The 23,309-nt window shown below is 46.2% G+C and overlaps 3 protein-coding genes across 14 annotated transcripts in view; 1 reads left to right on the top strand and 2 right to left on the bottom strand.

Annotated features, from left to right (window-relative positions):
• On the top strand, positions 1-19,773 carry gsap (gamma-secretase activating protein). Of its 8 annotated transcripts, none has more exons than XM_055511526.1 (33): positions 1-345; positions 867-964; positions 1,607-1,663; positions 1,743-1,812; positions 1,899-1,946; positions 2,034-2,122; positions 2,392-2,461; positions 2,542-2,591; positions 2,767-2,877; positions 2,951-3,007; positions 3,082-3,128; positions 3,209-3,294; positions 3,646-3,723; positions 3,805-3,891; positions 3,983-4,075; positions 4,171-4,339; positions 4,422-4,512; positions 5,398-5,467; positions 6,023-6,102; positions 6,206-6,286; positions 6,567-6,665; positions 6,895-6,950; positions 7,768-7,799; positions 8,890-8,997; positions 9,803-9,898; positions 11,888-12,099; positions 12,191-12,261; positions 12,411-12,505; positions 13,257-13,376; positions 16,134-16,195; positions 17,387-17,491; positions 17,741-17,837; positions 18,034-19,773. In XM_055511526.1, the coding sequence occupies exons 1-33, from the start codon at positions 258-260 to the stop codon at positions 18,132-18,134; spliced, it is 2,874 nt and encodes a 957-aa protein (XP_055367501.1). In that variant the 5' UTR covers positions 1-257; the 3' UTR covers positions 18,135-19,773. The 8 variants fall into 8 exon arrangements, 7 of the variants coding, with proteins under 7 accessions (XP_055367501.1, XP_055367502.1, XP_055367503.1 ...); XM_055511527.1 differs by having other exon boundaries at positions 2-345; positions 867-937; XM_055511528.1 differs by lacking the exon at positions 867-964 and having other exon boundaries at positions 2-345.
• LOC114861807 (P2Y purinoceptor 3-like) lies at positions 11,949-16,564 on the bottom strand. Of its 5 annotated transcripts, XM_055511532.1 has the most exons (4): positions 14,308-16,564; positions 14,086-14,224; positions 13,833-14,012; positions 13,370-13,724 (listed from the first exon to the last, which is right to left on the bottom strand). In XM_055511532.1, exons 1-4 carry the CDS (start codon positions 14,698-14,700, stop codon positions 13,672-13,674), a joined length of 765 nt encoding a protein of 254 aa, XP_055367507.1. In that variant the 5' UTR covers positions 14,701-16,564; the 3' UTR covers positions 13,370-13,671. The 5 variants fall into 5 exon arrangements, with proteins under 5 accessions (XP_055367506.1, XP_055367507.1, XP_055367505.1 ...); XM_055511531.1 differs by lacking the exon at positions 13,370-13,724 and adding an exon at positions 11,949-12,077 and having other exon boundaries at positions 13,833-14,224; XM_055511530.1 differs by having other exon boundaries at positions 13,370-13,971.
• A 575-nt stretch (positions 19,774-20,348) lies between the features above and the next one.
• Positions 20,349-23,309, bottom strand: part of ccdc146 (coiled-coil domain containing 146) — a 32,269-nt gene continuing 29,308 nt past the window's right edge. Inside the window, exons 22-23 of the mRNA XM_029161398.3 lie at positions 21,708-21,830; positions 20,349-20,631 (exon numbers count right to left, since the gene is read on the bottom strand). Coding sequence (XP_029017231.1) covers positions 20,431-20,631; positions 21,708-21,830 — 324 coding nt within the window. The 3' untranslated portion in view covers positions 20,349-20,430. The remainder of the gene's footprint in view (positions 20,632-21,707; positions 21,831-23,309) is intronic.

Raw genomic sequence — 23,309 nt, forward strand, 5'->3', positions numbered from 1 at the left:
GCCTACGGCAGCGTGACCCCGCAGAGGGAGGGGCTTCTCGGCGTTTCCGCATGTCGACTCGGTAGTTTAGTGAAGTTAGGGGGAAGGAGGCAGCGCATGTACAGGGCGCGCTCTGCTGCTTTCACTTGTTCTTCAAGTTTCAGTCACATGATGCCAGTCGTGAGCGGACGCCAGCTGCGAGGCGAGGACGACGCTCGGGGGCTTCTGGAGACAAAGCTTTTTGCCGGCGGACGCCGCGGAGGAGCAGAGGCGTCCAGATGTTGACGTTGCAGCCAAAGTTCGACCTGCACAGTGATGTGGTGTGTGAGGTCCTCAGGAAGGAGGCGCTGGTCTGCAGGGTGGAAGGTGAGGCGTTCAGGTGTCCAGCCGGTGCTTCAGAACATGAGTAAACATTTAAAATACATGATGAAGTCAGTTAAACTTTACACTGACTTTACACTTTACATAATGACTGATAAGATCAATATGGATCATTACAAACATTTGTTTCAAACTGAAACTTGGACTCTTAAGATTCAAGTTATCCTAAACGATTTGACCACTAGGTGGCGCCATTTACTTTTGTCAAACTACTTGAACGTTCACCTTTGCAGTTTGTGATCATTTATCTTAGAAGGTGGAAAGAATTAAAAAACAACAATGCAGGACTATAGGGGAAACTATGTCTGAAATAATCACCTGACAGCTGTTAGGCAACAAACAACCGATAGCACGTTAACAACAGCATTTTAAACGTCACAGGCAGATGTGGGTGGTTGTGTGTAAAGGTATCATAGGACACACAGAGCATCATATGCAGGGACACGTGTCACATTGCTTTGCTACGCAGCCCGTCTGGGTTTCTGCTAATGATGCTGCTTGTGCAGAGTACTCCAGCGCAGTGGACACGCGCATCCTGAACATCGAGAGAGACGGCCATATTCTGTACTCCTGGAAGGTAACGGTGCTTCATACGTGTGTGATTGTGAGTGTTTCTTAGATTTTACAGCGCAACATGATGCAAAGCTTGTGTCAGCACCCAGTGAAATGTATCCTGAGGCAGCGCCACACAAGGAATATTAAACCGGGTTACGCTCAGTAATATGATGTGTTGCTATAAACTCAAATCTGCCACGTCTACTCCTGCATCATCCTTCACTAAAGCATTAACAGGTCTCATATTCAGATCCCAGATGCCATGTTTCAAATAGACACCATGAAGTTAAACTAGTTTTTTCCCCTCAGACGCACCTCTCTGTAATTCTGTTTAAAACCTTGGGATCCCTACTAGAATTTAAAATTAAGCTCTGTTTGTTCAGCCGCGCTCCTCTGCAGAGCATACATTTTTAATGATAGCACCACCGACGAGTCTGTGGGTTTTGGAGGTTAAAGACGGCGCGCAGCCTCTAAAGGGAAAATAATCTCTTTTAGTGCAAGGTTCACAATTTTTAAGCCTCGGAATTCAGAATAGAACCGAGACATTTTCTGGTGAAGCAGGTCCAGTGGAGATAATGATCCAGGCCAGGGTGAAGTAGATCTACTGGATACTGGACCAGCGCCGATCAGGCCTCTGCATGTCTGTAGGGAGGTTGATTTAAAGTTTAAATGTCTCATTTTGCCGTGACAGGGAGCGACAGAAACCACCAGGATCGGGAAATACGACCCGGTCACCAAACACAACAAGGTACCACGTGCTCGCGGCGGCGGCGCCGGTTGCTGCGTGATGAGCCCTCTCACCGCCCCCTTTGTCTCCTTCACCGCAGCTCCTGTACTCGTTCGACAAGCAGGTGTGCGTCAGCAGCTGCTCGCTGAACAAGGAGGAGACTCTGTTAGGTGAGCAGTTAGCGTTAGCACCAGAGCCGCGGCGAACCCAGTCCAACGCGTGATAATTGGCTCTCATGGTCTTCTCTCTCCCGTAGCCGTCAGCTTGGCCCAAAGCACCGCGGGAGCCGAGCGCCTGAAACCACGTAACGCACCGCGTCCCCCTGTCCCATCGCAGCGCTCGTAACCCGCCGCCGCCGCCGCCTCTAAACGCTGTGTGTCTGTCCCGCCAGTGTCCAAGTGCCTCACCCTCCTGATCGAGATCAGTCCCATCAACAACACCAAGGTCCTGAAGGCCGTGGACTGCAGGGTCAAAGTGCAGGTACGGCCTTTTACTGCAGTCACGAGCTGACAGCGCTGGTAGTCATGGGGCGCTGGAGCCTGCTGACACGGCACCCGCTCCTAGTTCTGTTTCTCTTTCTCACACAATCGCCTTTTCCATTCCTCATCCCCCTATAATAACGTCGTTTCACCACCAGAGGCTTATTATAGTCTTGTTATAAATACTCTGCCAAGGCTTCGGCCAAGCAGGTGAAATCGCTGTGAGATCACAGCGTCTCTCACGTGCGCGTCCCTGCGCTCCGCCCCCAGTTCCTCCACCAGGAAGGCGACAGGAGGCCGGTGCTGGAGAGCCACCTGCTCCTGCTGACAGAGGACGGATGTGAGTGCGCCGCTCCCGCTAGGCCGAAGCGTTTCCAGCCCGTGGCTGCAGTCAGGCACCGCTGTCCTCCTGTGTTTCAGATGCAGACCTGTACCACGTGCTGCTGGCCAAACAGGAGGGCTACAGGGTGGTAGGCGCCGCTAGAATCACACAGACGCGCGTTCGCTAAGAGCAAGCGTATTTACATAGCAGAGTGCGGAGAATGTATGGTTGCGGCCTAGCTTCGAGCTGCGTCTCGCCCCCCGGGGAGCTTCGCATTAAGAATTAACGGCGTCTGCAAAGCTCAGTGGGAATATGTGAACTAGGTGATGGCGAATGCGGAGCGTTTGGCCAAAACGGCGGAGAGGCTGGTGGAGGATTTCAGCTGGGTGCAGTGGGATGGACACGCGCAGAGGCTCTACTACCTGACGCACAAGGTAACGGGGGTCTGAGCGGCGAGTCTGCGCCGTGGGAGCGCTGACCCGCTGACCCCTGTGACCTCCTCCACAGGACAAGTTCCTGCTGCGATGTGTCCAGTTTTACCCAAACCACAGCTGTGACACTGTGGTGAGTCCTAACAGCATTAATGACCGGACGTTAGTCGTTTTGTGACAATAATCGCCTTCATTTCTGGACTCCAGCTGGAGCTTCCGTTGGAGCTGCCTGCTGACGCTTTCCCTGCAGTCAAGTAAGGCGTCAACCAGTGCAGCTCAAACATTTCCCGCTATTCAATGCTCTGCACTCAGTTGAATGTTTGTGTGGTAACAGGTTCGTCAACCTGGGCTTTGACCATTATCACACAGAGGGACCGGAGCAGGAGCTCGTTCGACTAGAGGTGTTCACAGAGACAATAGGTGAGACGTTCACATGCCTCTATAGACACACAATTCTCTCATGCATTTTCTTAAATGCAATAAAGGAACTAATTAGAATTAATGTTTGTGTTTTCCCCCTTTTGTAAAAACAAGAACGTAAGTACCACATCCGCTCACGCTTACTGTAGTTACACTGTAGTGGAATCCAGCAGCCGCCCTTAATTCTTAATAATTAAGGTGTGAAGTAGAGAAAAATCACAAATGAAATGACAAAAAATCAAGCTGAATTACTTGGTCTAATCACCAGGTGGAAGCGCTGACATTGTGTACATTATAAATGGTGAGTGATGATAATGATGCATGACGGCTTCGCCTCCGCTCTGCTTCTAGGGAGCATGTGCGTCTGCTACAGTCAGCCCTCCAAACACAAACAGGAGCTGATCTACAGTTTAATTTTAGTCCACAAAGGTGAGTGGTGCTCGCGCTGGGCTAATAACCACATACTGTGTTACTTATGCTCACCTTTAGCTCATGTTTGTCCCTGTGCAGACTGCAGGAAGACGTTCAGGGTTGCGCTGGGCGCTGAGCGGACCCAGCAGAGAGCAGAGCAGCTCCAGCCCGTCTTCATCCCCATAGGCCAGTGCACGACGCTACAACCAGAAGCTCAATGAAATGACTATCCGCTCACACAGACCAATAAATAGCAGCATGTATGTATGTTCTGTAGGTTACTACATCCTGGTGTATCTGCAGGACTATTTCCTCCACTGTATCAACACCAGGCAGCAGGAGATGCTCTGTCACTCGCTCTTCTTCTCCGGTATTGCTCTGACCTCCTCACGTGCTCCAGCACTAATCTCTTGTGTGCGTGTTTTCGCTCATTTTTTGTTGTCTGTGTGTCTCCACATTCCTAAGGAGAGGATGTGGACCTGGGCTTGCAGTGTCAGCCAGCTGACATCACTGTGCTGCATGCGGAGGAAAAGTCCTGCTGCAGTTTGTTGGACCTGGCCAGCGGCACCATTCACGTCGTCGAGCTCAGCCCTGCCTACCTGCTGCAGGTGCTGAAATCAAACACTCCTTCCAGGTGAGTAAGAGTCAGAACACCTCGTGGATGTGTGTGTGTGTTATTCTGTATAAAGCTACATTTGCTGTCGCCTCCAACCAAGGTGCCCCGGCAGGAAGGCTGACTCTCAGTGTCTGGCTGCTCTCCACTGCCTGCTGGTTTACATGGGAAAGGACCCAAACCTGGAGCTGAAGGTACAGCCGGGGGGTCAGGAGAGGACACATCATCTGAAAAAAGAACTTCACTTTTATAGCATTTTTATACAAAACGATACATAAAGTCAATAGAAAGCTCAGCGGTTCTCACAATTTAAACAAAGGCACAAAATCAATTCGTCTCGCTGATTGAGAGAGACTGAAACAAAAGATTGTAGGATACAGAAGCAAAAGAAAGCAGCAACTCTGTCAAAGAGTTAAGCTATTTATATTAAAACGCCGGCCGTCAGGCTGCGCCCCTGAAGAAAAACCCCATCACCAGCCACTGTAAGTGATGAACAGCTTCATGCACCCCTCTGTGCCGCCACTAGGTGTCGACATTGAGTCGGGGAAGCGCAGATGAAAAGCAGGAGGATGCAATAAAAGATGAAGAGAGGATGGAGATTAACATAGTCAAACGGGACAGAGATTGTTTGGACAGTGCTGACTATGACTCAGACTCTATTAGTGCACCTACATTAAGATGTTCCAGCTGCTCTGATAGATAGTAATAAATTCTTTCTTTAGAGGTTAAATGAGTCAGCGGCTTCATCAGCGCTGGGAAATTGAACACTGCGCATCACTTTTGTGTTCTTTGTACACTCCGATAACGGGGGCCAGCAGCGCAAAGCGCCGCCTTTATTAAAGGCTGCTTGTTAATATTTCCGGCCTTGTTCTTAGCACTTTGCAACTTCAAGACGCAAATTAGCTTCTCCCACTTCTGCCTCTGCGCCTTTTGTTCCTCTTCGTGTAGCCATTGTCGGTGACGTTTGTGGACTCGAACACGTTTGTTTTTTTCTCCAAGCAGCTGAGAAATGTGCGACGCGTGACTTTCGGCTGTCGTGTATATTTCATGCCCTCTCTGTGTTTCCAATGTGCCGCCAGATCATTGAATGGCTGTGTGACAACGTGAACGCCTTCGAGTGCTTTGATCAGATCCAGGAGTTCATCCTGGGTGAGTGGCGGATGAAGCATCCTGAGGAACTCTTCTTCCTCCTTTCAGAGCCGACCCGCTCTCTTCTCTGTGTGCGTCGCCTTCCCTCTCACATCTCGTAGACACAAAGCCACGTTTCTCCTTCCGCTGACTGTTAAAAGGTTCCTTGTTGCAGACTTGCATCCCACGCAGGTATGGAGATTAGGAAGTAGATGAAGTTATTTTGAGGCCTTGGGGGACCTTGCGCACACATATGCATATATGGTTGAGTCCTATCAGACACACAACAGCACCAGAACAGGATGTGATATTAATTTAGTTTGGGAGGATGTCACCTGGAGAGTAGATGATCAGATTAGAAGCTGGGAGCATCTTCCTGCATAAATTAGCATTGCTTTGGTGCTGCGCTTACTACTTTAAGTGCACAGATAAACACGGCCGTCTCTGCATGACATGTAAATACGTGTGTTGACCGTATGTGGCATGTGGAACCGCAGCAACCTGCACTCACTCATCTATAACCATATGGGACATGGGCCTCGTTTGAGATCTGCGTAACCCTCTGTGTCTTCACAGCCTCTCTGTTCAGAATAAGCTATGAGAAGTCTCTCAGTCTGGATAAAGTCCTGCCCTATTCCTCTGTTTTCAACAAGAAGGTATCTCACACGCACGCACACACACGAATATTGATGCAAACAGTACTGTTGTGCCGTTCTGGCTGGTCCCATGTAGAACGCATGGTCTGTGTGTGTGGACCAGGAGGTGCCCGCGTGTCTGTCCACGGTCCCCGGTGTGGTGTGCACCACTGATCTGCAGATTGAGTCTGAGGTAAAAGGGAAGGTGAGAACAAGTTCATCGATTCTTCAAACTTGTGTTTATCAGTCTCACGATGGCGGCACCGTTGTTTCTGGTCCGTGACGTCACAGCATTCCAGCTGGAGCTGCATGCGTTGCAGTATTTCCTGTAGCCGACTGCTCGTTCAGGCACTTGTATGTAAACCAGCGGGGGTTCATGTCGAGCGGCTCGGCCTGTGTGCAGCTCCAGGCTCTCTCCGAACAGTTTTGCAGCAGTGTCCTTGTTTTATTGTTTGTGGTGTTTGTGTGCATGTGTGTGTCTCAAGGGTTTCTGGGCAGAGCTGCAGTGGAACACAGAGCGAGTGAACTATCTGGACAACGTTCCCCACCCCAGATACCAAACCACCGCCGGTCCCGTACAGCAGGTAGCGCTTCTCGTCCCTAGCAGACGTTAATGTAATTACACTAAATGCTGGTTGATGATAGTAGACAAAGTGTGTGTGTGTGTGTGTGTGTGTGTGTGTGTGTGTGTGTGTGTGTGTGTGTGTGTGTGTGTGTGTGTGTGTGTGTGTCCTTGTCACCATACCTTTGGGTTTTGAATCAGACAATGTGAGCATATTTCTGTCCCTCCCACGATGCTTTTGCTCGTTTCAGGGCTCTGAGAGGAGGCCCTCCAGCCACATGAATCACCTGGAGGACAACACAAAGAAGTAGGTCTGCTTCCCGCCGCAGCTCTGTTGAGAAAAGTACGCGCAGGCCTTAAATTGGCAGGAGTGGAGGCTGCACCCCTGCACTTTGTCTGAGTGTTATTACTCTGCCGGCTCTAATGAGGCGCTGTAAGGTCATCATTTTAAACCTTGAGAAGTATGTGACACCACCTCCTCCATCCTGATGAAGGCTGCTCCGTACGTCCCGCACATTTCTAAAACAGAGGCAGAAGACTGAACGTTCCTTCATGCCTTTTTAATCGTTTTTCAGCGAAGCTGAGGGGAAAACAATTTAGACGATATTTTTTACTGTATTAGTAGCAAATAATGAGATGTGTGACAAGTCCATATATTTGTCAGCCCAGGTTCTGTGCAGTTATTACTGTAATGCTTTCAGTTCTGGTTCATCTCAGTACTTTCACTCTTAATTCTCCAAAAGACAAAAAAAACTTTCCTGAAACGAGTGACTTCTGCAGACAGTTATCAGTGACCAATTCTAAAATATCCAACTTCCAGTTAAAGTGAGGTTTTAATAGGTCTGTGGCGATGCACGCACCACTGATGCAAACAGCTCTGTCCTATTTGTGCCAGCGATCAAACCCGACTCCTCGTAATTAGCTTCTCTCCCCCCAGGCCAAACTCCAGCACCTCCGCAGAAACTTTGTGCTTTTTACTTTTGTTATTCTTCATTTATTTTTTGCTGCCGACTGCAGCTGTGGAATCGCACTGTCTCGACTTACGGCATAACAAAATAAGAGTCTTATTATAATGCCGGCGTGAGGGATTGTTTTCACACAAAGCCTTGTTTCTTATTTTGTAGAGTTCTATCGATGGTGGACACCTGGTGTCTCGGTAAGATGGCACACACACACACACACACACACACACACACACACACACACACACACACACGCACACACGATTTATAGATGCAACATCTACACGCAGACGCACAAACTCAAGCAGTGTGAATGTCATAAATAAGGAAACCTTGGCTTCTAATCGAACTCCGCGCTGACTGTGAGTGCGCTGGTGTCTTCTTCTGAGGTCGCATTCTTCATGCCCACTGGAGAATTCAGCTGAACAGAATCACCACACTAATTTATCTTGGATGGCGAGGTGGAGAAGAAAGGGGAATAGAGGGGAGGGAGGAAGCAAGGGGGGGAGGGAGATAAAAAAAGAGGTGAGGTGAAGAATGCTACAATTATATAAGAATGGGGAAGTTAGATACTTCCTTCCCACTGCAGCTGTTTTATGTCAGCCATAACACGGGATCTGCCCTCGCCTCACTCCGTTCACATGGATGATATCATTCATGCGCAGCCTCCCTCAGATTTGCTTGTAAACCACATAGCTGCTGCATGGATCACTTTCCCGGCACCGAGCTTTATACAGACGTCAACAAGGGACAAGACGCCAAACATAGTACGTCCACAATGCAAACATGAGCCTTCATTGAAAATATTAGTTTATTAGTAACTAAAGAGTATTTTGTACTTTTCAAGTTAAATTAGACTAGATAAATTATGACTTATGGGACCACCTAGTGAAAAATGAGAGACTAGCTGTGTTCTGACGCCGACCGAGCATCAGCTAAACGTCTAAAATATGTAAATGCAAAACATTTCATTACTTTGAACTGCTAAGAGGCAAACATGGAATCAGGCGGTGCAGGCCGCCAGCTCGCTGTGCCCCGCAAGCACTATTTATATCTGTAACATACGACTGTGTAACATCAAAAGGCAGCTTCCTGCGTGTGTGTTAATGCGATCAGAAGATGCCGCGTGCCGGCGCGTGCCACGAGAATTCATCCGAGGCGGCCGAGTGGGAGCGTGACCGGCATGAGACCCGCATGGGGGGGTGGGGGGTGTGTGGGGCTAGCAAGACAAAATGGAAAGACACCCTTAGGTTTGGACTTCCACTGTTACCTGCTTTCTTCCAGATAAGAAGCTGGTGCCGCTGTTCCAGGAGGAGGACCATCAACAGAGGGCGCTCATAGGACTGGTGAGAGAGAGAGAACGTGAACAACGTGTTTACAGGCTGAGTTTGTGTGAGTGTGAGTGAAGGGGTGGGGCCATGGTGGTGGTGGTGGGGGGGCATTAAGCTCCCACTAAGTCATGACATGCTCCAGAAGCAGACGTTCTACAGTGTGAGACGGTGTTTAACACAGTGACACTCAGACTCGAGCAGGACAGGAAACAACACGCGCTGCTTCTCTTCTCTACTCAATCACTATCTGTAGTGGGAGCGGAGGCTGATTCGACCGCAAATATGGATGCATAGTAAAAACAGATGGTGCAAATGTAAATGAGGCTCCTGGATAGTAAATAGAAGCGTGTTACGCTTCCTGGGCATGGACTGTGTTTACGGTGACACGCTGCCACCAATTACTTCCCTCCCTGGTCATCCTTTAAGGTGAAGCTCCTGTTATGCTTCAGATGAGTCGACACTTTAAAAAAACAGGACACCTTGAGGTCCCTGTCCTGCGTTTTACCGTACACTGTTGATGGACAATTTCATATCCTCCAGTTTTCCCTGCGCTCAGCACAGTTTTTAAAGCAGGTTGAATTTAATGGAGTTCAGTGGAGACGCTAGCAGACGAGGCCTCCTCTCCCTCTCTCTCTCTCTCTCTCTCCTCAGTCCCTCCATCACTTATTCCATCTTCCCGTTACCCCTTCTGTTCTCGTTTTTGTCTACTTGCTGCCTTTTTCGCTCCAACTTAAACCTGACTTAGTTCTGCCCTGCCTCTCCTCCACCCTAAATGCTGCGACTGTGAGCATCTGGGGGAAAGTTGAGGTGAACTTCATTCACATAATCAGCGGGTGTTCTTTTTTCTTTTTTTTTTTGCATTGCAGACGGTCGACAAGCTTCGAGAACATCTCAACAGACACCTGCCTCATCTGGGAAAGAAGAAAACCGACTCGCTGGTTGTCAGCTACGTAGCCAAACTGGTTGGTGCTGTGTGTGTGTGTGTGTGTGTGTGTGTGTGTGTGTGTGTGTGTGTGTGTGTGTGTGTGTGTGCGTGTGTGTTTGTGTGTGTGTGTGTGTGTGTGTGTGTGTGTGTGTGTGTGTGTGTGTGTGTGTGTGTGTGTGTTGGCCAGAGATAAGCTGAGCTCCATATATCTCACCAAAGCCATTTTAGAAGGAACATAGCTCTTAAAACTTTTATTTATTGATGCTTTGCCCTTGCCGTTTTTCTGGGAAGGTTAAGTGACACTCATCGTGGTGAACCCTCAGCCAAAAAAAAGGAAGCGAGGTCCCACTTTATACAACTGGTTTGAGCCATTGCTCTGTGTTTTTAATGGTTTTTGTGTTTAGAAGAATTTTATACACATAAACTTAGTAGATAGAATTTCATCAATAGAGACGCTGATCCATAACACCACTAGTGGCCAAAACCCCCACAGGCGACCTTTAAGAGCAGCAGTGATGGATTTTCAGACTGTTTGACCCTGGGTTTTGTCTCTCAGGCCACATCTGGTCACTAGTGTGCTCTACTTTGTGCTGTAACTGATTTATGTAGACTGACGTTCAGGTTTCCAAGCTTCTCTGTGTATTGCCTCCGCGTCCTCCCACAGAGACATGACCACTGTGTCTCAGCACCATATCGAGTCTTTAGTATTCCTCAGAGGTAAAGCCCTTCACAGCTGAAAGCAGGCATGCAGCATATATCAACACAGCAGCATTAAACCGGGCCAAGGGTAAGAATGGAATTGAATTGAAAGCAGAAGGCGCCGCGTTTCGGGACTGAACTGCAGATGACAGGGTAAAGAGAACTATTCCCTGCTCACAGGTGGATGGGCCACGGCGCAGCCCCAGCGTCCTAACCTGCACCTCCACACTCACACTGACAGCAATAGAAATACATGTAGGCATCTGCAACGGTGTGGACCTGCAACAGCCATTATGGAGTCTGTTCTGCTCAGTGACAGTGATAAGGTTTCTCATTTTAGAAGCCAGACTGATTAAAATGGACTCGTACACGGGCTGAAACGAAACAGCCTCCAGGGACGTGTACCTTGAAGAACAGATGACTCCCCTCACCGGCTGGGTGATGCGTCTGCACATCCAGCTGACTCAAGCTTTAGAAAAACTCAGCGTGGTTCTCTTTTAAAGTGGACTGACTCCTCCCGTCACGAACAGGGAGCATCCCTGGCTCTTTTTTCTGTTCTTATTGAGACTAATGGTTGCGTTGACACAGGGGAGAAGTTGGTGTGAAATAGATTACAGCCTTTAAAGAACCGGGGAACTTCTGCAATGATAAATTACAGCTCCACGGTATAATATCGTCATAGTTATTTATTTGCTGCCCCTGTTGCTAAAGACAAGGAGACATTGTTGGAGCAAAGAACACGCCACTAATAGCTGAATATGAATTACCAAAAGCAGAAACACAAAATTATGCAATGAATTGAAACATGTTTTTAATTATGCAGCAGAAAAGTTATTTCATACCCGAGGTTATTAAACTTTTTTCAGCAGGGGACCCACACGAAGCACATCCAGTTTCTTTGTCAGACGGAGCCTCATTAAGACAAATCGCTGATTCCAAATATTATTCTAATAGAAAGACACGCAGGGATTAGGGCAGCTTTAATCCACCTTTCTAATAACAAAAACCATCTCTGCTAGATATTTTTATCCTTCTTAGTAACTTTCAAGGACCTGGATTAGATCAGCGGATGCTGTGATGCTGAATCTTTTACAGTAAATTTTGGAGCATGGCCGTTCACATGTGTCAGTTTATAGTGGGAGATGTGGCAGATCCCCCTACAAGTAAAAGAACAAACCACAGCGTATTTTCGCTGAACGCCTCTTTTATTTTGGGGAAAGGTTTGTTACATAAGTGGAGCTAATTGAAATTCCCACCCAGAGGTCAGCGGAGGAGGCTGCTGTCAGCTTTTGTAAGGGGCTGATGGAGGTTTCCCACTGGTGTACAGGATGTGAGTGGGGCCGAGCCTCTTCCTGTTATTTGACACCAGATGACACTGTGGCTCGTTGGAGGAAAGGAGGAACGCGTTGTGGCGCTCGACAGACTCGCCTCCGATTGGGTCAAGTGCATTCAGAACATCTCGTTTGCCACCTCTGTGAAGTGACGCGGGGGCGAGCTGCGCTGCTCATGTTCAAGAACTGGGAAGGAAAAGAGAAGGAAGTGGGGAAACGCATCACAGAACAAGTGTACAATTCCATGAAGAAGACATTTCCACTGTGTGGTAATGTGTATTCATTGTATGTGTGTTTAGCTGGAGCTGATCAGACACATGCTGGAGACGGTCTGGCTCAAGTATGACCTCGGCTCTCATGTTTTGTGCTTGTGAGTAGCTCTCATCACTTTTAACTAAGGCCAAATATGAGCTTGTTGCTCGCTAGTTGTGTTCTGTAGTGCTTCCGTCGCTTGTACAGCATGTGACCCTTCTTCGTGTGTGTGTTCCTGTTATGTAACGTGTATGTGTGTGCTTTCAGGACGCAGCAGGGCACTCCTGCCGAGTGGTCCGTCCTTCACTTCATGTTTCGAATCCTGGAAGCTACGAGGGGTCTCAGCCTTCCCCTCCCACCTGGTATTGTCACCACACACACACACACACACACACACACACACACACACACACACACACACACACACACACACACACACACACACACACACACACACAGTAGGCAAACATTCAGGTGGTCGCTGAGACTCCTCTTCCACTATTTCCACCCAGAATAACAATGTGTGTTTTCATGAGGGACAACAGAGCCGCTCTCCTCTGCGTTAATGCAACCAAAAATATGCTAAACATAAGCCTAGTGCAAGTACTGGTGAAGCGGCGTGCGAATACATTTTCAAGAATTTGAATTAATTCGACAAATCTTGTGGCATAAACCCCCTGTTGCACAATCCCGTGATTTTAGTGGCGCATAAGTCAGAATGCTAATCTGTCTGGAACAACAAGAAGAAATGAGAGGAGCTCTGAAGCGATGCCTGCTGATGCAAATGAGCCGTGTGAGCTCGCTGGCTCTTTGTCCAATATTTAGCTGCGAAACTAATTATGTAACTTGGGTCGGCCTAAGTGGGACTAATTTGTGAATGTGTGGATGCCAACAGGTGAGCGTGGTAAACATTGCACCTCGCAAACACAAACACCCCTCCTGTCTGTGTGAGCGGCTCGGTGCGCTGACGCTGGGAGTTTTGTCAAAGCGCTGTGTGGCCGCCAGCGCGGACGTAGACCAAAAGAGAGAAAACGCTGTCAGTCTCTCGCCTTTGTTGTTTCCCAGAACATCAGAATATCAAAGTGTCTCTTTTTCCCCTCTGTCTCTCTCCAGGCTATCACACCCTGTTAGCGGTGTTTGCCGTGCGCTGCCTCCCCCATCACACTTTCCTCCAGTACATTGACCACGGCTTCCTGCAGCTCACCGAAACCTTTGTGTCTCGACTCATGACAGGTGACTTTTGTCTTTTTGTTCGTTGGACGGCAGCGTGGGGTTAAATCCTCTTTACTTTAGAGTCACCGACTTTGATTGTGAGACGAAAATCAGAATTTTGTAGAAAGGTGTTTTTATTTAAAGCATGACATTTAAAAAACAAAAAGATGAAAATGGTTGTCTGTGACCTTTTTCATTGACTTCTAACTAGAATAACAACAAATGGCATGTATGTAAGCCCGAATCATGACTTGGGCCATTCTTCACATAATTAGCTTCAACCCACCCCACCAATATGAAGAAGCTTGTCATGGTATCATATCATATTAGGCGTCATTAAGGAGAAGGGTCCTCCTGCTGCTGTCTCGACTGTGCCGGGAGGCGTAGAAATACAGGAAGGGATTCAGACAGTGATTGAAAAAGTAGAAACACTCCACAAACGTTAGCATTCTACTAACACAAAGCAGGTTGACTGACCCAGTGAAGAGTGCAACAACGTAAAAGGTCCGGAGGAAGACGGGGAAAAAGCCGGTGACCAGGTAGACGGCGATGATGCGGATGAAGATCTTGGTGGCTCTAGGCTGCTTCTTGTTGGGCATCTGAGTTCGCTTGACGCCTTTAACAAGCAGCAGGTAGAAGGAAAACAAGACAAGGTAGCTGAAAACAACAAAGGAGATGTAAGCTGCTTCTAGTTCCGGTTTGATGCCGAGGTTATTGCAGATAGGACCACCTGTCTTCTCCGTCCGGGCTTCGTTCCTTGTCATGAACACAGCCGGAAGAGCCACAAAGGCCCCGAGCATCCACACAGAGAACAGCAAAATGCGCTGCCACATTCGGTCCACCTTGACCCACTTCTCAGGGTGAAGAACCTAATAAAGAATATGTAGTTTAGCATCTGATTAAACCCATATAAACGTGGTCTGAAGCCTTGGCACCATTAGCTGTTACATACCTGGTAGTACCTCTGAATGCTGATCAGCACCAGAATGTTCAAGTCGGTGGTCACGCAGAAAATGAAGCAGTAAAAAAGACACCGATTAAGTCCATCCATCAGACACGTTCCACTGTAAAAGACGTACATGCCTATAGGCAGGCAGAGGAGGCAGAGGAGGTCCGACAGGGCCAGGTTGAAGAAGAGGCGCTGCGTCATGGAGGAGCCGCGCAGATGCCGGCCCAGTTGTGCTATGATGGTGAAGTTAGCGGGGACACCGAGCAGGCAACTCCCTGCAATGACCACGCCGGCAAGAATGGACCAGGGCTGGAGGTAGGAGGCCAGAGGAGCTCCTGAGATGGTGCAGTTGAAGAGGGAGGTGTCTCGTGGATCCGAGGTCTCGTTAAAAGTCATGATGGAGGAGGAATGAAGCAGAACCAGAGTTGAGACAAGGCCACTCTGTCGAGCTGACGCCTGTCTGGGTCAAGGTCTACCTGGTACATATATATATATATATGCCCACACACTGTGGTCCTGGTGTTTGTTGGGGGAGGGGTGGATGGGCCCAATCAGGCCTTTTTATTAACAAGATGTTGGCTTCAGTGTGTCCAAACTATTTGTGCTGCTTTCTAGTACTTTGCTCACTTTATATTGGAAGCATTTATATGGAATTTTAGTTTTGCCAGTGTTAACTTTGATGAAGTTCACGATCACCCACCAAAATGTATTCAATTAATATTTTCAGCGTCACATCTGTTACTGTATGAACTACTTTCTGAAATGCCCCAGAAAACCCCACTAAATGTGAACACAGCTGTGAACATATCTAGTGTGGTATATGAAACATATCAATAGACATAGTCAAAATGAAATTAATGAAATCATCTATCGGATATTTAAATAAATACAATTATATAGTTTTATAAATGACTGAAACACAATTAACTATATTCTTGAATCTTTTTAGCTTTAATTTATATTTATTTTATGCTAATTTCATGCATATTGTGATGATCATATTATAATTACAAAACCGTGTTAAAGCAGCTACTGTACCATTAAAAACAGAACTTCATTACTGCTTCAGCTTATTTTAAACCCTTCCCCGCACTGTGCAGCTCCTCCAGCACAGACAACAACTCACTAATAAGGTTTGTGTGCAATGTGTGTTTTCCTTTTTTGCTCAGGATTAGCGTGTGGTTGAACCTTCCTTTTTCCAGCTACACGTAACTTGGGACAGCCTTTCTGTCAAACTAGACAGTCGCTTTCAGAACATCTACGACACTGATGTGTGTGAACGAAGGAAAAACAGGTCACACCACAGAGGCATGACATGCTGGTGTGGCAGCGGGCTGCAGCTGTGAGTCCACATGAAGTAGACAACTCTGTGTGTAATAGCTTCATCGTGTGAGAGGTCAGAGGTCAGGCTTATCTAACATGTGGACTCTGGGCCTTACTCAAAGCTCCGGCCTTTAGGGAGGACTTCAGAACATGGAAAGAACTGTGTTTAAAGCCCAAACACTTGGCACCGAGATCAACAGCACACAGAGTCTGGCCTTCCATGGTAGTCTTGATCTTCTTCCAGTTTACATGGTTCTCTCTCATGAACAGAACAAACACTCTTCAAACATGAATAAGATCATTTAAAGGACAGATTCCAGATGGAGTCAAATTTCAAAGAGAGAAACGAGGATATTTCCAGACACAAGTGATAAGGTTCAAGCATCACGTCTCTCCTGGGATCAACAAACATCTCTACTTAAAATTTAGTATAATGTTTTACGCATTTACAATCTGATGAGTACGTCTCACATGCGGTGTGTCTCCTCTCTTTCTCTCTGGTTTAGACTTGGACAACAGTGATGCGAACGAGAGGCTGAAGTTCAGCGTGGTAAAGAGACTCCCTCAGGTACTTGTGCATGTGTGTGGCCGCACAAAAGATTTTACGCAGGATAGGAGGAGCAGTTTACATTTAGAAGGAAAAGCATTAAACTCTTTAAACCTGACGTAATCACTCCAGAAACTAGCTCTTAACCTCCCAAATAAGGACTTGTGGAATGAATACACTTTGAGGCTGTAGATGACAAGCAGCCCTTCGATAGAGGAATACACAAATACATAAGCTATTATCACTATTAGCTATTAGCTGCAAGTGCTAATCTTATTAATTTCAAAAGAAAACATTCACTTCCCACTCTGGTCCAATTAAGAGTTCCTGGAGTTATTTTCTGTCTCTCCCTCAAGCCCCCCCTCCCCCCAGAGCCAATCACAAAGCAATTGTGTAACTGTCTGCTGTGTGGTTGCGTAGGTACTTGTTCAGTTGGTGTGTTCATGCCGTACCCCTTGTGTAACGTCCACGTGCTCCCGTGTGCGCACGGCGCAGTATATCTCATGGAGCTGCGTGTGCGCCGTCCGCAGTGTGATCCGAGGAATGTCGACTGTTTAGAGTCTCCGCTCGGTTTCCTGCCCGTCACTTCTTAGTTGGGCGAGTTTGGCAGGAAGGGGAGATTTAGCAGGTACAGCGCGCAATGCAGCTGGAATAGGAGATGTTTGCAAAGTGGGAGATTTGTACTGTACCTTGACAAAAACAGTAGATGAATAATCTGTCATATGAATGTATACTATGACATATGACTATTCTATTCAATTAAAACAGCACATCTACTGTATGAATAACAGACAAATGCTACAGGTGTACAGTTTCTATGGTGATGAAAGTCTCTGTTAGTAATTCTAAGTGTCTGGTTGTACTGAATGTTTTTCCTCACCTCTAACGATAATGCAAAGTTTAAAATTTAGCTGCTCAGTATCGACAGTGTGACTGAAGCTTGACTCAAAGCTGTGTTCTCAATTTATTATTGTCAGCCACACCTCTAGTCTCTGTTGGCTAGAGTGTTATTTATTACTGCACTGTGTATATAACAACACTGAAAAATCAGATTTCCTGAGAATTTCTCATTTGCAGTCAGCTCTACAATAATAGTTTTCAGCTCCATTTGGCAAAACAGATAGGGACAGATGTTCACATGCTCCAGGGATGATTTTCTACATGCCTAAAATGGAAACTGTATTGTGTGTGTGTGTGTGTGTGTGTGTGTAGCCCATGGAGCAAAGAATCTACCATATGTGGGATCATCCAGTCAGTTCAGCATCAATCTCCAGAGATTATGTCAGGACTCTGCTGGAGAGAAACAACAAAAACAAGGTAACACAACACATGCTGCGACACACACCCTGCAGAGAATACACAGTCTGCAGAGTAGGACACATCAAAAGGGTGGCATGCGTGGAAAAAAATCAACCACATTGGAAAACGTTTGAGCTTTAGTGCTAAACCGCAGCCAACTCCAGTTAAGTCAAGGTGTGTTGTTTCTGGATTTGCTGCAGATTCGTCTTAACTGTGAGTGTCATGGAAACAAACCTACAGAATCCACTGGTTTTGTTTTCTCCTCAGGGATTTGCATCCTCGGGCAGAGACAATCCCGGCTTCAGACCAGACTTTCTGCCTCTAACCTACCTGGCAAAAATACTCTCTGATATAGAGGCAAAAGGTATATATATATAGGTGTGTGTGTGTTTTATATCCTGGCTGGTTGAGATACAGTACGGAGGCCTTTGGAGGATTAAGACAGAATGTGTGTGCTTGGTGAAAATGCAGCAGTCTCCACAGTGAAGCACTGAGGAAGGAAGTGTGTGTATATCTTCTATAATAAGCTGCATCTCTCTCTGACTCTTCCTCTGTTCCAGCTCCGAACCCATTTGAGGAGCAGGAGAACGTGGATGCTCGGTTTGTGGAGGAGACGGCTCTGAAACAGACACTAATACTGCTGGGCTTTGAGGAGAAGTGAAGAATGTGGAGGAAGGCAGGAGAAGGGGGTGGAGAGGGACTGATGGATGGAGGGAGAAACAGATGAGGGGGAAAATGTGTTTGAGAGAACAGTCATCATCGACTGGGCCTTGAGGACACGAAACAGATGGATGGATGATGAAGGGCGAGACGTGAAAGATGAATGGAGAGATTGAGAGGCAGAGTTCTCATAAACAAGCTCTCGCTGTTTGATGACGAATCAGGGTGGGACGGAGGGATGGATGGATGGAGGCGGCCGCGGAGAGACAGACGGAGGCGAGAACGGGAGTCACCCTGTTTCTCACAGCAAACACTGGCGCGTGTGGGGGTCGGCACGAGCAGCACACCAACTCACAAGACAACAGGGAACCCGGTTGGAGATTCAGCTCAGTTTCTGGAAGCATGGTTTTAAATATTTATTGAAAATCAATAACTGCAGGCAGCTGTTTATATTAACTCAATTTCTGGAGCAGCAACAATTCTCTCCTGTGCCCCGGCAACTTCTCCCTACTTTCTTTCGTTACAATTTATGAACGCCGATGTTAAACCCTGTGCACGGTATTTATAAATCACGTGCACTTGTTTGTCCTCCCGTGCTTCCTGTTGCCTCGCTGCACCCCATCAACTTGATTACATGCTGACAAGAGCTGTGCAGACACACCGGCTTGATACGGTCTGTCATCAGCTGCTGTGCGTTAGACGTGACTGAGCGCTCTTTGCCCAGTATCTGGGTAATCGGAATTAAATAGTGACTTTTTATAGCAAATACACACTATCACTCTACACAGAATCTAAATTATGTCTATGTGGAGATCATCCAAGAACTAAGAGGCTTTGGAGGGACTCTGGCCAACAGATTGTAAAAACTGGCCAAATTATCCAATTAAGTTTGTGTGATTTATTCATAAGCCACTGCTGCAGCCACGTGGTTCAACATGACCTGTAGCTACTGTTGGCAAACTTCATCTCAATATTGCTCTGGAGAAGCCTTCCTCTGCCAATCCAACATTATTACTGCATGCTTATTATTGACTTTTTAACCAGAGGTCAAAAGGTCATGATAAAACAAACTTCTGGTTTAGTACTTTACTAAACTTTACAGTACGTTTAGTACTGAAAAACTTAACAACTACAAACTAAACAAGACAGAAGAGCTACAGTAAGAAAGCACTGACAACTGAAATTAAATTCTAAACAGACTGACGCCATGTCTGCTTTCAATAATGTCACATGCCTTAACTCATGACAGCCTTTACTGTAAGGCAGGAAGTTCTTTGGTGTGTGTGTGCATGTGCATGTGTTTGGATTTACTGTTAGCGTGTGAATGTTGGCACACTAACACCTGGCATCTGAAACTACAAACAAGATGAGTTACATCATGTTTGCGAAGTGGCTTTACAAAGCGTTGCTCTGGAAAAAAAGGGATTTCTTAGTTATCTGTTTTTGTGTTTATGAGGCCGATGTTTTTGAGGATGAACTGTAGATGAAGAGATTTTTTTTTGTCATACTGTTGAAGATCTTGGTGTACAGAGCTGCCATGTGGGCTTATGTCCTTCTCAACCTTGAACAAGTGAGGGTGTGAAGCCTCAAGACAAATTAGGTAATAAAACAATTAGTAGTGTGAAAAGCTCTGCAGAGGAGGAAGTGATCTCTGACTGTTTGATTGTCAAAAACATTTAACTCAACAACACGTGTCATTGTGTAATTGTTCCTTCATAAATGCCAAAATATGTTTATTTTTTTCTCCACTGTCTTTACATAATTAGCTTCACATAATTTTGCTTGTGGCGATTTCCTCGTGTAATTTTGAACAAATTGCTTATTTCCCCCTACGATTGCCTCCTCCACACGTTGTTATGCAGTCAGAGTTATGCATCCAGTTAACAAGCACAAAGAGTTCGGAGCTAAGTTAATGTGACAGCTCTCGGTGTCAGCTCGCAACGAATAAGCGCGTGCAGACACACACACACACCATACTGAGTGCGGATGGGGTCGGCTCAGCATCAACCTGTTGCTTTCTCACATTTCACAAGACACAGATTCATTTCATAAGACGCAGATCTGGCCCGACCCTCCAGTGGTTTCCATTTCTGAGGGATGTGCTGTTCGCCTTCTACACCACAAGCTAATTATTTAAATGGTTTCACATTACCCGCTCATAACCCATGAAGCTGTTTATCTATCACGTACTGATGCATGAGTCAGAAACTGCATGTCACAGCAGCTCTTTTACTTTGAACTGAACAAACAGCTATGATTCTACACTCATCTGAATGGGAGTTCATGCTTGCGGTCCTCTATATCTCTAAAGCCTTGAGGGTGGGTTTGCGGATGTGTCTCATGTTGGCTCCAGGCTGGGAGGGTTTGAACGGGGCCTGGGCTCCGTAGGGTTTGGCCAGAGGGAGCGAGTCACTCGGGGGCATGTAGGCGTTGGGCCGGGTTTCAGCAGTGGTGTACTGTCCATTAGGCAACTGGTTCCACTCATCTTCTTCAGCCAGCTGCACGCACACACAAACACACAGCAGAGGACATTTTACTGTGAGTGAATGACATTAAAATAAATACATTTTATCATAGAAATTGAATAATAAAAATTTTGTAATCTCAGAACAAATAAATGGTGAACCTAACCTGACTGTTTAAAGTTTCAGTAGTTGAATGCGTAAACATTAGATATGCTGATATACTGTACAAGATTGGGCTTTTGGGACTACCTAGTATTCAGAAACACTAAGTGCCACTTTTCCTGACTTATGACTCATGAATCCCAAACTTTCATTCCCCCTAAAATAAAACTAAAACCAGAGAAAAGTGACAGCGGCCGGTAAAACTGATTCAAAGCCGCTGTGGTTGATGGATCAATTCATCACCACGGTTGACTCCTGCTGACTTGCTGTGAAAACACACTCATCTTCATCGCACTACGGTCCTCTCTTTGACTTTCACCCCACAACTGCATGCAAATGAACTGTGCCTAAATCTGACTGAGACTTCAAAGAGATGGTGATTTTTCTCATGCATATGAACAGTTTATCCGCTGGCATGTGATCAGAGGAGAGCACACAAAGCTAGGAATAATGGCACCCAATAAAAAAAAGCACAAACTTCAATAAACAAACAGGAAAAACATATTCCTCTTCATCATCAGGTATACAACACACATTTATGCTTTTTTTGAGGAAACATAAATGAATCACACGATTAATAAGTGATTAGCCGGAATAAGCATTTCGCTTTCTGCAGGTTTATTCCTATTTTTGGCATTGTGCTCACTGAGTATTGTGCCTTTTTGGGCCTGCGGCCATAAGCAGGAATAAACAGGCTAAGGAAATGCAGATGAGGACACCAGACAGACTGCAGACAGCTGGACTGGCTTCAGACTCTACAGTACGTGCGTGCGTGGTGGTGTTGTCATTAAGTAAATTTAGTTTGTCTGTAGTTGGAACTCTGTACGTGTTATACAGGAATACAGAGCCTCTCAGTGTCCTTACACCAACTCCATCTTCTGTTCTTATACCTCAGTGCCTTAATTCCTGACCAGTGATCTTTGTGTGCATCCGTGATATTTCTTTACCCTCTCTCTGTCCTCTTTGTCTCGCTGCCTCCTCTTCTTGTCCCGAAGCATCCTCCTCCACTCCTCTTCTATCTCAGGGCAAGGAGACCGGCCCTCCTCCAGCCGCCGCTGGCACCTGTCCATCTGGAAGCGCACAGGGGCAGGGCGAAAAAGCATTTACTTTGTATTCCTCTCACTCCACCAACTCGGCACTCTCCTGGCTCAATTCACTTCTAACTGCGCCGGAAAACAGATGGTCGTATTAGTGTCAGAATTTGGGTAAAGTTATGCCTCTGCATTTTCTGCTGTTGGTGACGCGCTGCAGGCACACATCAGCTGCAGGGGTTCCTCAGGTTATAAGCCACGTCTTTTGCAACGCTTACACTTGGGAAGTTCACTCACTTTTATTGGATGCTGTACATTTTTATTAAGAAGGAAGCAGTGAAGGCTCTGTTCAAACCAGTGTCACAAATTCATATTGGATGTTTAGTACCAAATTACACTTAATTCAAAGCAGGTATTTGTTTTCATGCTCGAACAAATAATAACGATGAAAATGGTGGTTGACAGCATACATGTAAATTAATAGCAGTTAAAGTCAAAGTATGTTTTGAAACTGTCTCTACATCTGAAGAAAAATAAAGCCAAAGTAGAGTCAGTGCATGTTGCCTGGAAAACTGATTGCGCTGAGTCTCCGCTGCCAGCCGAACACTTCCCTTCACTACAGCCTCAAAGGAGCAGACAGGTGTTGAAACTGGCAGCATTTGCTGCTCAATTCTCTAAACTGTAAACACAATATTTCTTGTGTGAGACTGGTTGATGTTACTTGTATTTTGATCAGTGTAAACCGGGTTTTTGCCATCCGCAGTCAAAGCAAGCTCGCTACTGTACATTGTTGTTCCGATTTGAACGGATCAATATTTTTATATTAGCTAGTATCAAGTGATCCTGAGTGATGTGCAAGGAGCTGCCTTTGGTGACAAACCCAATGAGAATAAGACAGTACGAACCTCTCTGCTCTTTAGAGTTGGACTGTACTGTTTTTGACAACACACAACAAACTAACTTCCAGCTGCAGGTTCTGTCAGTGAAAAATCTATAAAACTAGCAGAACACATGTACATGTAGATGAATATGCTCGAAGCACCAGATGATACAGTAGTTCCTTCACTTTCGGTAGTTCGCTGGCAAATAAACATGTTGCTGTTGTGTTTACACCACAGCTTCCAAAATCCAAAAAGATGAATAATGTCTTGTTTATAGATATAAAACAAAATGAAAATGGATGCCACTAATGACACTATTGTCCTAAACAAAATAAAATGCACAGATAGTTACTTAAGTATGACAAGTAATTAAATACAACAAGAGAAGTCTCACAACTAATTGGCAAAGAGATACTTACTGTTTATGTTGTTTTCATGGTAGGAAACTGCCAAAAAGTCCATTAGGGTGAGTAATTCTACATTTTAGTATGACTTCTAAATCAAATGTCAACAAGGGACAGTTTTTGGTTGCTATAGTTACAGGAGCTACAGTGCTGGGAGTACAGTAGGATGGGTCTATTGTTATTGCTGCAGTGTTGAGCCCATGACTCAATTAACACTGAAAATGAGCAATAAA

Source organism: Betta splendens, chromosome 9 (assembly GCF_900634795.4).
Source record: "Betta splendens chromosome 9, fBetSpl5.4, whole genome shotgun sequence".
Classification (NCBI taxonomy): Eukaryota; Metazoa; Chordata; class Actinopteri; order Anabantiformes; family Osphronemidae; genus Betta; species Betta splendens.

Bases quoted from the DNA above. Each gene is read 5' to 3' on its own strand.
- gsap (XM_055511524.1), top strand. From the start codon at position 746: ATGTGGGTGGTTGTGTGTAAAGGTATCATAGGACACACAGAGCATCAT. The intron at 4,076-4,170 runs GTATTGCTCTGA...CACATTCCTAAG, and splicing joins TCACTCGCTCTTCTTCTCCG to GAGAGGATGTGGACCTGGGC. The intron at 13,377-16,133 runs GTGACTTTTGTC...TCTCTGGTTTAG, and splicing joins TGTGTCTCGACTCATGACAG to ACTTGGACAACAGTGATGCG.
- LOC114861807 (XM_029161407.3), bottom strand. From the start codon at position 14,700: ATGACTTTTAACGAGACCTCGGATCCACGAGACACCTCCCTCTTCAAC. The intron at 14,225-14,307 runs GTATGTAACAGC...ATTCTTTATTAG, and splicing joins GCATTCAGAGGTACTACCAG to GTTCTTCACCCTGAGAAGTG.